The sequence below is a fragment of the Dermacentor andersoni genome, chromosome 10 (assembly GCF_023375885.2).
Source record: "Dermacentor andersoni chromosome 10, qqDerAnde1_hic_scaffold, whole genome shotgun sequence".
Taxonomy (NCBI): Eukaryota; Metazoa; Arthropoda; class Arachnida; order Ixodida; family Ixodidae; genus Dermacentor; species Dermacentor andersoni.
The window spans coordinates 56,759,301-56,771,847 of record NC_092823.1 but is presented as its reverse complement, the minus strand read 5'-3'; the positions used below and the strand labels follow the sequence as shown (position 1 = coordinate 56,771,847).

Below are 12,547 nucleotides of genomic sequence, written 5' to 3'. Positions count from 1 at the left end.
GTTGTGCGGTGCCGCCAGTGTCCATCGGGGCTATCGGCAGGAGTGAGAAAAAAATACCCGCTTCCTGCCGGAATTAAACCCGGGCTCTCTGCGCGGGAATCAGGTACTCCACCGTTGCGCGAAGCCAACGCTTGCTACCTGCTGCGGAAACATGCCCTATACAGGCGTTCTAGCACGTGAGGAGTTCCAAACAAGCACTTGAGAAGCGATGTTTTGCGTTCCTTACCTTGCAGGCGAAGTTGCGCTGCATATGCATCTACAAGACACGCACCGAGAGTACACGATCAGAGGCAGTAGATAACGTGCAATCTTGTGCATCCTCTTATGCGTGTGTGATCACGTTTTTTTTCGTGTGTCTGTCTTCTTGCAACTATGCATATTCAGCGTAACGTCGCCTCCATAATCAAGAACAAACTAGCTCACGCACGCAACGGTTTAGTAGTGTATCTCTCCTCGTTTTTCAGTGTAACTTACTCTACAAGTCGTACACGTCTCCACTGATCTCACATCGTTGCCTTCTTACGCTTTCTGTCCTCGTTGCGGCACTCTTATATGTCGCAAAACAACGCGCCCACATTGCCCAGAGTTGCCTAGAACCCCTTAGTCATTATATTGGCAGCACGTTCTCGGAGGCTTCATTAGCGATAGCGTGCCGTCACGTTTTCAGAGGCTAACCTCGTTGATGCTCCGAGACTACAGCGGTAACCTTGCTTGTTCTTGTCATCGGTTGTTGTTCTTGCAATCTACGGCGCTTCTCGCGCAGAGTGCGCCAATCTTTGCTCTCGGTCCTCTTCTTTCTCTCGCAATGGAGAAAAACAATGCTGCTGAAAGAATGTGTCGAGGGCGCACATGCTCCGAATGCTTGACGCGCTATAGCGAACGTTCGTAATCACATTGAAGGTTGTCGGTGCTTTCGCTAAGAAGGGTTATGCCAAGCTTGGGGGTGCGGGGTAAAGTGCGTGCTTTGAGAAGCGACCCTGCAGCTGCAGACAACGTTGTCGTTTGTAATTACTAGGTGTCTCGGAGAAAAAGTTGATGCTTGCGCTAGTAAACGTGAGCTGGAACCTTGTTCTTATTGGACCACGCAAAGAAGGGGCGGGCCTTTATAACATGTAAGACGTAGAGACGTTCTTTAAGGAGAACTAAAGAGATGTGGCTGGCGGCTCACCAGTAGCATCTAAGTCTGGGTGAATGCGATGAAGAATGAAACCATAAACATAAGGGACATGGAACATACGAGAAGCAGATCCAGAAACAACATCCAGAAATTAAAATAGTTCGTGAAGAGCAGTGCCTCTGCAAAAAAAAAAAAAAAGGTTAAGAGCAGCTTTGTGGCATGGCGGTCGCACAGGTGACCCTAGTTTGGTCCAAGTACATGCTTTAGCTCAAAGTGCAATTCCTCAGGTATATTTAGTGCAGACAATATGGCGATCCTTTGGCGTGTAAAGAGGTTGCAATAACAAAATAAATGTTGCATGTGCGCTCGTTTATAGAATGCAAAGCTCAGTCGTAGTCCACCAGCCTAACTTTACACAAGAGCTATTTTGCTTTGGCAACCTTAAGGCGAACACGATACAATGGTTTAATCGCATTGTGGATTATGCATTCGTCCTGGGACCCATGCACACTATGAATGTGCAGCTTTGAAACAAGAAACAAACAAACAACAAATCAAACAAGGCATTTCACGCCCATTTGTCTTAACTATTAAGCTTAAGTGCCGATGGATGCTATCCGGCGTGATCGGTTTCCTGTACCATGCATGGAAACAGAATCTTCTGCATAGATAGGGTGGCTGAGAATATTTTATAGTACATAAGTTCACAACAAGGAGGCTTACTCACTCACCCTTGCGTGCTAGGTAGGTACTGAAATTCACTTGTAGGCCGAAATAACAATCAGAGAAGCCATTTAAAGGCGTGTCTGTCGAAACACCATACATTTATGGCTATTGTTGCGTAAAAGGAGTCAAATTTTTCGCCTCTTGCTGACTTTGCTACGCGTGTATTGAATTTCTCGATACATTATTTTTACCTGGTCTGTCAGAGACCTTGTGAGTGAGTGGCCATGTTTACTGCGACCCAGATCGTTCTTGCGGCACGAAGTAAGATGGTACCAGTCTGCGCAACATGACTAGCACAGTACTTTTGTGTAATCTGATTTGCTTGTAAGCGCATTTTATTTAAACATAGTTACTATTTGTTATTGGGAAAGAAATGAAATCAGGAGATATATTCGCCTGTATTGGTGCCGGCTACTCTTTTCACATGATAGTAATAAAAATAAAAAGAGATAATAAGAAATGTCACAGGCTCCAAAAACCTAAAGCGGAGCTAGCTAAAGAGCGTAAGGGAGGTCCGGGAGGTGGATCTCATCGGCGACTGCATCATGGGCTTGTGTTCGGACATCAGTATACGCGTAAATGCAGGACTGTGTGTGTGTGCGCGTATGTGGCGTAACCCTTTCTCGCACTTTGTCTCTGTATATGTTCAAGTAAAATGATAAACATTTCTTAAACACAGAGAAACTTGTCTGATTCGACATAAAGCTTCACTTCTCTCTTTTTTTCTCTCTGAACAGGGTTAGTGGTTGCTGAACGGATAGTCTAAAGCAGGCGCTGTGCTTGCATTTGCTCACAATGGTTCAGTATTCTCTTCTATTTAAAATTTCACGGACATGTAAAGCCAGATTTCAACCCTTTGGTGAGGTGCGCTACAGTAGACGGATAAACGGCCCGTATAGGCGCCGGTTAGTGAACTCCGGTGAAATCCACTTAATTTCTTCAGGGGGCGCGACGCCCCAATTTATGCCTGTTGCTTTCATTCCCCATTTGCTTACAGTGAGTGGAAGTGCCGAAATGCGCCAGTGGAAGTGCCGAAATCAAATCAGAGCAGTTGTAATTTTAATTAGCTTCTGAAATCAGTTTCAGTACCGATTGCAGCGTCATACATCAACAATTTTCGGCCGCTTATGTGACGCAAAGGCACGTGTCTTATACTAATCGATTCGATTCGGTCGCCCGTTAGGAATGTATTGTGCATGTTTATGGCATCCATGCAACTACGACTTGAAAATGAGAGCGTCTTCTGTGCATTCTAAACCTACTGAGAGTGTACACATTTGTGCAGTATGAATTAGTTTCATTTGCATCTGACATTAGGTGCACTCTCCAATTGTCTACAGTCAAAATATAATGCAAGAATTATCATTTTTACGTAGCGCGGTACGTGTGAGCAGTGCATAAAGTTTATTCCGTGTATTTTTCAAAAACATCCGATGGCTAATGGGCGTTTGCAGGCGCCCCAACTAGATGACGCCACCGTAAACAGCGAGGCTCGGGACCGGGTCCGAATGCATGTCTCGTCTGAATCGCATCTCGTCGTCTGCGCTTGCTGCTGAAACGTGCGGAGAACTCAGCTTTACCAGTAATGGACGCTACAAAGTCGGCTTTGTTAAATACGATGAACGCTTTATTTCTTCTGTACTCCCGCACGTAGTTACTGTAACCACGGTAAAGACCCCATCAAAATAGCGCGACTGCGGCTTGCGGTGGGAAGGCCACATTGAAAAGAAAGATTTAGGTAATGCAGGATGTAAGCCGAGTTTTGATGCGAAACAATGTAAGTCCTCTATAGATGAGCGAAATGCGAGAGGATGTACCCGTTTCTGTCAGCTGCTTTTTGTTTTGAAATTGTAAGTTGCATAGCTGTTGTCTGACTACGTCTACTTTCGTAATTACTTTTGTTTTCATTCACCGTTTGATAATAAAGGAACACATCCTGATGCAGAACATCGCAAGTGTAAAAGGGTCGCAGGGCCCCTGTAATGTGCTGATACGGACAAGATCACTGAGGTGCTGCGCTGCGTCTGTTCTCAGCAAAGAAATCTAGGCGCTTTCATTAGTTTCATGTTTCTCAAGGGCAGCTTTCTGGCGCCTTCGTTGTCAAAAATACCGCACCGCCCCGATGGCCACGGAAATATCATGCACTCGCACCCTTTTTTTTTTTTTTACTTGGCCTGACGAAACCCTGCTGTGTCTCTTGTGAGAAGGCGTTTCCATTGCGAACGTCTGTTCGTTTCTAATTTGTATCGCGGATGGTTCCATTATGTGATACGTTTGCGCAGTAGAAACATTAAAACACCTCGTATGTAACCTGCCACCATACGAAGGCAATAGGCGTGTCCTTCGAACAACTTCATGGCAATTGCAATAGATGGCAGACGTTTTAGACAATATCCGCATGCATCTGCAATGACCAAAGCCAGAAAAGTGCTACTGCGTTTCTTAAGGTACAACATCCTATACAACCGCTTGCGATGAATTGAACGCTGAAACTCTTCATTGCTTGTGTGTTTTGCGTGCGCGCTGTGAACTTAGATCCTTGTTCTCAAGTTGCAGTCCCCTTCCCAACTTCACTAATGCAGGGTAGCCAACAGGACCCAGCCTTACTAACTTCCCTGTCTTCGCTTTATGACTTGCCTCTGTAGTTTGGTGTATTGGTTAGAAATAAACGATCACTAAGCCAATATTTCTGTACTTTCTTTTTCTTTATTGCAGCACCGGCGGACATGTCACTGCTACTGTTGCTACTGGCGGCCATATTTGTGTTTGCCGTGGTGCTTGTGGTGACATACCTGACGTACCGGCGCCTCTACGACAACCTCCAATTCAAGCCGAAAGTGCTTAACGACAGCCCGGTCCACGTCAAGATCGCCCCGAGGTAATAAGAGAGGCTATGAGAACGTTAACCCGCTTCATCGTTTTTTCGTTCAAGTCGAAACAGCGTTTTTAGACGGAAACAACATAAAATATTACCCTGATTATTTTTCTTCTCTTATTATATATTCTTCCCCTTTTCCCCTCCCAAAGCTTAGGTTAACCAAGCGGGCGCGTCCATGCTTAAGCTGCTTCCCTTACCCTCTTCGTTTCTTTCTCTCTGTTGCCTGTTTTGGCGCCTGCTGCGTTGGCTTAGCAGGTGGTGTGGCGCAGCTAATTAAGAGGTCGCGGGATCAAATTCCGGCCGCGGCGGCCGCATTTCGATGGGGGCGAAATACGCCAAAAACGCCCATTGTGGTTTTGCGAGCACATCTCGCGGTTATAAAAATCTGGCTTTGATAGACTCTGCTGAATATCACGACGAGTGGAAAACTACGCCAGAGAAGCGTCACCCCGCAAATTACGATTCTGTTTTGGAGATTCAATCAAACGCAGATTTTCACTAGAAGGGAATTCGGCACTTGACAAGTAATATTTTCACAGCGCGTTAGTGACATTTCTCCTTCTTATAATGCCAATTTGTACTGGACCTTCAAACTCGCTAAGCTAGAATGATCCCAAAGCGGTTGGATATAAAACCACCCCATGAAATGTCTCAGAGTTTCAAGTGATTTTAACACCTACACTAATGTGTAAGTGAGTACAGCGTCGACACACGAAACGCAGAAAACAGAACTTGAGCTTTTTGAAGCCGCTTGAAGTAACGTTGTTCGTTCATTGAATCAATACGAAAGTTCATAGCAGCACGGATGCTTCAGGTGGTCAGCAGTACTCGAACATGGAATGTCACTGAAGCCAACGTGTAAACAAGGAGTATCATCATCGTATAGGTCAGCAACTGCGTCAAGGCCGCAACTGCGTCAAGGCCGCAACTGCGTCAAGGCCGCAACTGCGTTTTTTTCAGTGCCGATAGAGACAAGTAGTTTAGTCGAAAGGTTAGCTCCAGCTGGACTTGTTCTACCCCTGTTTATAATTCGCTTGGGGTCTACGGTTAACAGCGCCAGGTATGATTTACCACTACGGGTATTGCGGCCGTACACCGCTGTGGTATCTAGGCGAGTACATGACCCAGTCCAAATCATGGTCCACATTTCGTTCAGTAAATCAGTCCCCAAGGTCCGCGCTAACTTAAGTGATTGTCTTTTTGTTGTTGTTGTTGTTGTTGTTTCAGGTCTCCCAGCTCTTCTAACGTACCATCAATCACAATCAGCCATAGCCTTCCCGAGATGAAGGAAGTAGTGGCGGACGGGGTTCAAGAGAGTGCCGGCAAGAAGGTGGCTCCCCTGAGGCAGATTACGCTTCCGACCGTGCCTACCCGCCATATGACCTTCCAGAGGCAGCTGTCGCACCGTCTTGATCTCTCCACAACTGTGCCATTCGAAGGTAATTTCAAAAGAGTGCGAATGGGGCGCTCCTTGGTGATACATAGTTAGGTTTGCAGTGCGTGAACGTGTTACCGACTCCCTCAGTAAAACCCTATCGAGGAAAGATTTCAAATGTGTTAGACATTAGTGCGCGTTTGTTCTCGGCCGAGTTGCTGCAGGTGCTACAACACGTCAGCTTCTGAGCGATATGAAGACGGCAATACAATGTGCATTGTATTGCCATCGTCTTTTGTCATTCCACGCTGCGTTGAAGCAGACATTGCTTAAAAAATGTTTGGCCAACAGTAAGCCAGGTTGAAAAACATTTTGTGGTACAGTGGCTTCTGCTTTTTATGACAAGCGCGGGTTCAGCACATTCCGATGCAACGTTATGGGCTTAGCGCACTACGAAACTGACGTGCCGGTTTCTACGAGTGTATACAGAAAAGTGTAAGCTAAACAGTTCTGTAAATCAGGGCTTTGTGTGTCTACTCCTGTCGGCACTGAGCTCATACGCTGACTTGAGGACTGCGTATTGGTTGGCAAGAATAACAGAACTTGTGATGACGTGTCTCCCACACATAGATATGCCACGAAACTGCATGCAAGTGAAAATGTGGCTGAGGCGTTTGTTTCAGCTTCTTCAGAGTAGGTGTCCAACATTTTGAAGCAGGACTTGTATAAGCTTGCCCCAAGGAGGATTGTCAAAAATAAAGCCCGCACATGGGAATGAATGAATGAATAGAATTTATTGATAGGAAAGACAGAGAGGTCGACCTGAGCTAGTGCGCTCTAGTCTGCTACTCTGCACTGGGGAAGAGGGAAGGGGAGTGAAAGTATTGAGATGGATGATGATAATAAGAGAAGTGCTGAGTGCTTATTTACATGAGACAGTTGCCTCGCTAGAGCCGCTCGTCGAGCTTGGTGTCCTGCAGGAACTTCAACAATACTTTTGTTGCACGCATTGAACTTGCAGTGTCAGGCCATGGGCCGAGGATAGCTTCCTCCGACAGTAGTTGTCTGCAACGCTGGCTAGGAAACTGTCTAACGTCCTTCGCTCCAGCATATATGCTGGGCAGTCGCAAAGTACGTGTTGCAGTGTTTCGGGCATCTGGCAGTGTACACAATCAGGGCTGTTCGATTGGCGGTTGAGGTGTGCGTAGCGACGGGTGAAAGCAACGCCGAACCGAATCCTGTGTAGCAATGACGTTTTGCTCCGTGTAAGCTTCGGGGGCAAACAGAATTTACCGTCTGGGTCAATCGTATGTAGACGTCCGTGAATGTTATCAGAGTGGGCTCTGTAAGCCTTTGTAAGGTCCTGCATGAGTGCCTTGATCATGGAGTTGGTGTCAGGTCGCGAGTAGGCAATCCGTATTTGTAGGTCGTGAGTAGGCAATCCACCGCACATGGGAAAGTATAACTTCTTGCCTAAGATATTCTCCATTTTGGCGTACTAGCTAGGTCCCATGAGCCCCCCCCCCCCCCCCCCCCCCACCGGCGGGAGCAGTACAAACAGCACTGACTTTGAGAAGCATGAAAAACTTACATGAAAATTTAAATTGTCCTGGTCAGTTTATCTTCCTGTATAATACGAAAATCTGGTGATCACGAATTGTCAGCATTTTACGTCGGTTCGTTAAACACAGAACACCTCTAATCAGGTGACAGTGATAATAGGCATGAATTGGACCTGATGCTCGTGCTACCCGATATATATATTTTTTTTTGCACGCTGGGCCTTCCTGCGAATGCGAAAATGCTTGCAGTAATTATCACATATTCATCCACGTTCTATAGCGGTCTTCAGACGGGCTGCAGATGTTAGAAGGCATCTTGTGCTTTCTCTCCCTCTTTTTGCGAATTGCGTTGTCCAGTATGCAACATGCAACAGCGTGAGAGCCACGGCACCGTCGGGGCCATACAGCCGGAACTGTACGACCAGGAGGGCGTCACTTCCGGCGAGTCGAGGCGCGAGTCTACCGACCTGACATCACAGGCAACGACCTGCGGCAAGCTGCACTTCGCGCTCAAGTACGACATCGACCTGGAGGGACTCGTCGTAAAGGTGAGCTTGGCTCGTGACTTTGCATTGAGTTTTGCGCCCGTTGCTCCATGATGCCAGAGATAGAGAGAAAAAAAATAGCGAAGGTAGGACAGTTGAATAGGCTGCACCTCGTTTGATACCTTACACGGGGGGAGGAGAATCGGGGACGTTGGGAAATTGAAAGAAAGACAAAAGAAAAATGAATTGCGGACACATAAACTGCGTTCATCGGGGAATCAGAGGTGGTCACAGAGCCTAAGCCGTCTCACTGCAACGTTTTTCTATCGTTTTCTGCATCACGACAGAGGCTATATGATCAATGGATGCATTTTTGTCCTAAAAATATATGGCATGACCCCTGGTGATTTAACGTTTGCGTACTCACTTCCGCATTCCATCTACTGTTTTATGTCTCGGTTTTCACGCGTAATGTTATGGTCCCCTTGGCATTGCCGAAAATATATGCTCTAGAGCGACTCAATCAGGCTTTCCAAACAACAAGATAATCGGTGATAAGTGAGTGCTTTTGTAACTTGAAAACCACCTGTTCCTATTCTCTGCCGTGCTCTTTCAATAAATGCTTTCCTTGATTCAGCTGTGCGATTTATTATGCCGAAATAATCACTTTCTTCCTTGGGTACGCTTGGGTGACTTTTTTTTTCTTTATGATATGCACACTTTGCGTAACTCGTGGGATTTCTTTAGAAGCAATATCATCGCTGTCAGTTTTCTTAAGCTATAAGAACTTCGACCCCGCAGGGGCGTCTGCGTCAGCAGGCGTTTGGTGTGTTGCGACACCACGCACCCGAGAACACGAGGGTGGGACCCTCCCGCGTGTAGCCGTGCGCGGCTTAGCCGTGTCTGGGGAAATTGGGGATCCTGGGGGTTGAGCTGATGCTGGGTGTTTGGACCTTTAAGGCCCCCCGGCGGAGGCAACACACCCCTTTGGCCTCTGCTTCACATAGACGGCACCCCCGGACTGACCCACCCGGGGGAAATCGGCAGTCGCCTTTTCCTGTCTCTTCCTCTCGAATCTTCGTCTTTATCTCTTACTTTTTGACCTTTCCTGTCTTCTCTTCACTTCTCCTCACTTCCCAGTTTCCCGGCGGCAAGGGTTAACCTTGTGTGGCTAACCTACCTTGGTTATGTCGTATTAGGTTATAGTTGAGGTGTACAGCTGGCGTGGGCAGGACTTGCTTACGAGTTCCTGTCCCGTCCCCTCGTTGGGCTCCATGGTGGGCGGCTGGCATCATGACCGAACATTAAACGCACTTTATGGCTCCACCTCTCTCAGAAAATGATCGCACTCTAAAAAGAGTGCGGACCGAGGACATAACTTCCAAATGTTTCCAAAAAACAAACGAACATTTCCCCAGGTATCATGTGATACATAGTGAAGATCCAGACCAGCCAGCTCGAAAAATGTCTCCATTCATAGTATCAAAATCTGACTCACGCCCTGGGCTTTGGCTACAAGGTGACGAAGCTAGCCAGTGGCGACCTACTCCTCCAAATCCGAGACAAAGCACAATACTCGAAACTCCCAACCTTAGTGTCCCTTGGAGACGTCCGGGTAACCGTAACTACTCACCGCTCACTAAACACAGTCAAAGGAGTAATATCTGAGCATGATTTCCTGAACCTTTCTGAAGAAGAGATGTTGGATGGTCTGAAAGACCAGCATGTCACCGAAGTCCATCGTATCAAAATCCGAAAAGACGACAAGGAAATACCTACAAAACACATAGTCCTGACTTTTGCCTCCAGCCAACTCCCCGAATCCATAGACGTAGGCTATCTTAGAATAACTGTAAGACCATACATTCCAAATCCGAGACGATGTTTCAAATGTCAAAGATTCGGCCATGGCTCTCAGAGCTGTCGTGGCCGCCAAACATGTGCCAAATGTTCATCAAATGCTCATGAATCTGTGAACTGTACCGCTGCACCACTGTGCGCGAACTGTGAAGGGGATCACCCCGCATACTCGAGATCATGTCCAACCTGGAAGAAAGAGAAAGAAATCATAACGATCAAGACCAAGGAAAACATAACTTATCAAGAGGCACGAAAACGACACTCCTCAACATTTCAATTCAAAGCAAAAACAAATTTCGCCGATGTGGTGCGCAGGGGCGGCACACCACACCAGGCCTCGCCCACCGCCCAGGCAAAGCCTGAAGCAGGGCCACTCCCGCCCCCGGCAGACGCAGCGAAGGCTGCTCTGCCACCTCTGAACAAAGGCGAGCCGGCCTCTCAGTTGGCTGCCCGCAAGGCTTCCCCCAGTCGAGAGAAGCCAACAAATCGTACACCCGCGGGTTCACCGCGGAAGTCCAGAGCCTCTAGTGAGGCAATGGACATAACACAAAAGTCGCCTCTGCTGCAGCAGAAGCACAGCTCCCTGGAGCGAAAAAGAAAAGAAAGAACCCCAGTATTGGCACCCCGAAAACCAGCAACCTAATTTTTAACTACACTCATCAAACGTGGCGTTCCTTATACAGTGGAACTGCCGAGGACTAATAAATAACTACAGTGACATAAAAGAACTGTTAAACACACTGTCCCCGGTGGCTTTATGCTTACAGGAGACCAACTTAGGTCCCAAACAAAAAAACATTTTAAACAAATACAATGTATTTCGGTCTGACCGAGAACACGCAAGTAGACTGTCTGGAGGTGTTGCTATTGTAATTAAGACTGGTATTGCAACCCAAGAAATCAAACTTAATACCAAATACGAAGCTGTTGCTGTCACTGTCATTCATTTTAAAACAATCACAATATGCAATATATATCTTGAGCCACACCTAACAGTAACACTATATGATTTAGAAACCCTTTTAGAGCAGCTACCAGAGCCGTACCTGCTAGTTGGTGATTTTAACGCCCATTCCGTTTTTTGGGGAAGTGCACACACCGATGCGAGAGGCCGTATTTTAGAAGATTTTATTTTAAGTAATAATGTTTGCCTCCTAAACACCGGCAAAAGTACATACTGCTCTCCGATCACGGGAAAAAAGAGTTCCATAGATTTGTCTTTTAGTTCACCCTCTGTTTTTAGCAATTTTAAATGGGATGTCATCGACAACCCATACGGCAGCGATCACCTGCCTGTATTAATCAGCCTAACCTCTCCACCAAAAGTCATCCCAACAAAACCAAGACGGTGGAAGTTACATTTAGCCGACTGGGCACTTTTTAAAGAAAGGGCCAGCTTAGATAAAATAGTTTCAGATAATTTAAGCATAGACGAACTGAATGAAGCTTTCACCAACTGTATTTTAACCGCTGCACGCCTGGCGATTCCTCAGTCGTCAGGAGTAGTAAAAGAGAATCACAAAATTTGGTACACACAAGAATGCCGAGATGCAAAAAGGAGACAAAACAAAGCCTGGGGAATTTTTCGTAGGTACCCAACGCAGGAAAATTTCATCAAGTTCAAAAAGTTCAGAGCAAAAGCCCGGTATATTCGCCGTAATGCAGAAAAAACTTCATGGCAAGGTTACGTGTCCTCAATAAATAGCACAATTACATCAAAACAAATGTGGGAGATGGTAAAAAAGATAAATAGCAGCTACTCCCCATGCACGGTTCCATTTCTCTCTGACCCTAGTATACAGACAAATATAGAAGAACAGGCAGATATTCTGGGTGAATATTTTTCTGCGGTCTCCAGTTCATCCCACTATTCAGAATCATTCCTGAAATACAAAAACACAGCTGAAAGACAAAGACTGCCGACAAGTGACGGTACAAATGAACCCTATAATAACTTACTTACAGTTCAGGAAATTAATAGAGTACTGTCCGCTGGTAAGCAAACTGCACCTGGCCCAGACGAAATACATTATCATATATTAGCTCATCTATCTGAACCAGCTGTGGAGGCACTTTTAAATTTTTTTAACCAAGTTTGGGTATCGGGGAAACTTCCCGAAGCCTGGAAGATGGCCATTATTGTTCCATTATTAAAACCCGGAAAACCATCCACCCTTCCTAGCAGCTATAGACCCATAGCTCTAACTAGCTGTCTAGCGAAGTCGTTTGAAAGTCTATTGAATATCAGACTAACATTTGTGTTAGAAGACCGGGAGCTCCTGGATGTCCATCAATGCGGTTTTAAAAAGGCTTGCTCCACCACCGACCACCTTGTCCGTCTTGAAAATACTGTTCGTGAAGCTTTTATACACAGGCAACACTGTCTATCTGTCTTCTTCGATTTGGAGAGGGCATATGATACAACGTGGAGGTTTGGGATCATTCAGGACCTGGCTGAACTGGGCATCCGCGGCAGGATGTTGAACTGCCTGAAGGACTTCTTGTCTAACCGTACATTTCATGTCCGCCTTGGCTCAACCCTTT

The 12,547-nt window shown here is 46.3% G+C and overlaps 1 protein-coding gene across 1 annotated transcript in view; it reads left to right on the top strand.

Moving 5' to 3' along the window:
* The window catches only part of LOC126543787 (synaptotagmin-10-like), a 128,351-nt gene that overhangs the window by 68,858 nt on the left and 46,946 nt on the right, over positions 1-12,547 (top strand). Inside the window, exons 2-4 of the mRNA XM_050190912.3 lie at positions 4,559-4,721; positions 5,949-6,160; positions 8,016-8,206. Of these exons, the coding sequence (XP_050046869.1) occupies positions 4,570-4,721; positions 5,949-6,160; positions 8,016-8,206 (555 nt within the window). The 5' untranslated portion in view covers positions 4,559-4,569. The remainder of the gene's footprint in view (positions 1-4,558; positions 4,722-5,948; positions 6,161-8,015; positions 8,207-12,547) is intronic.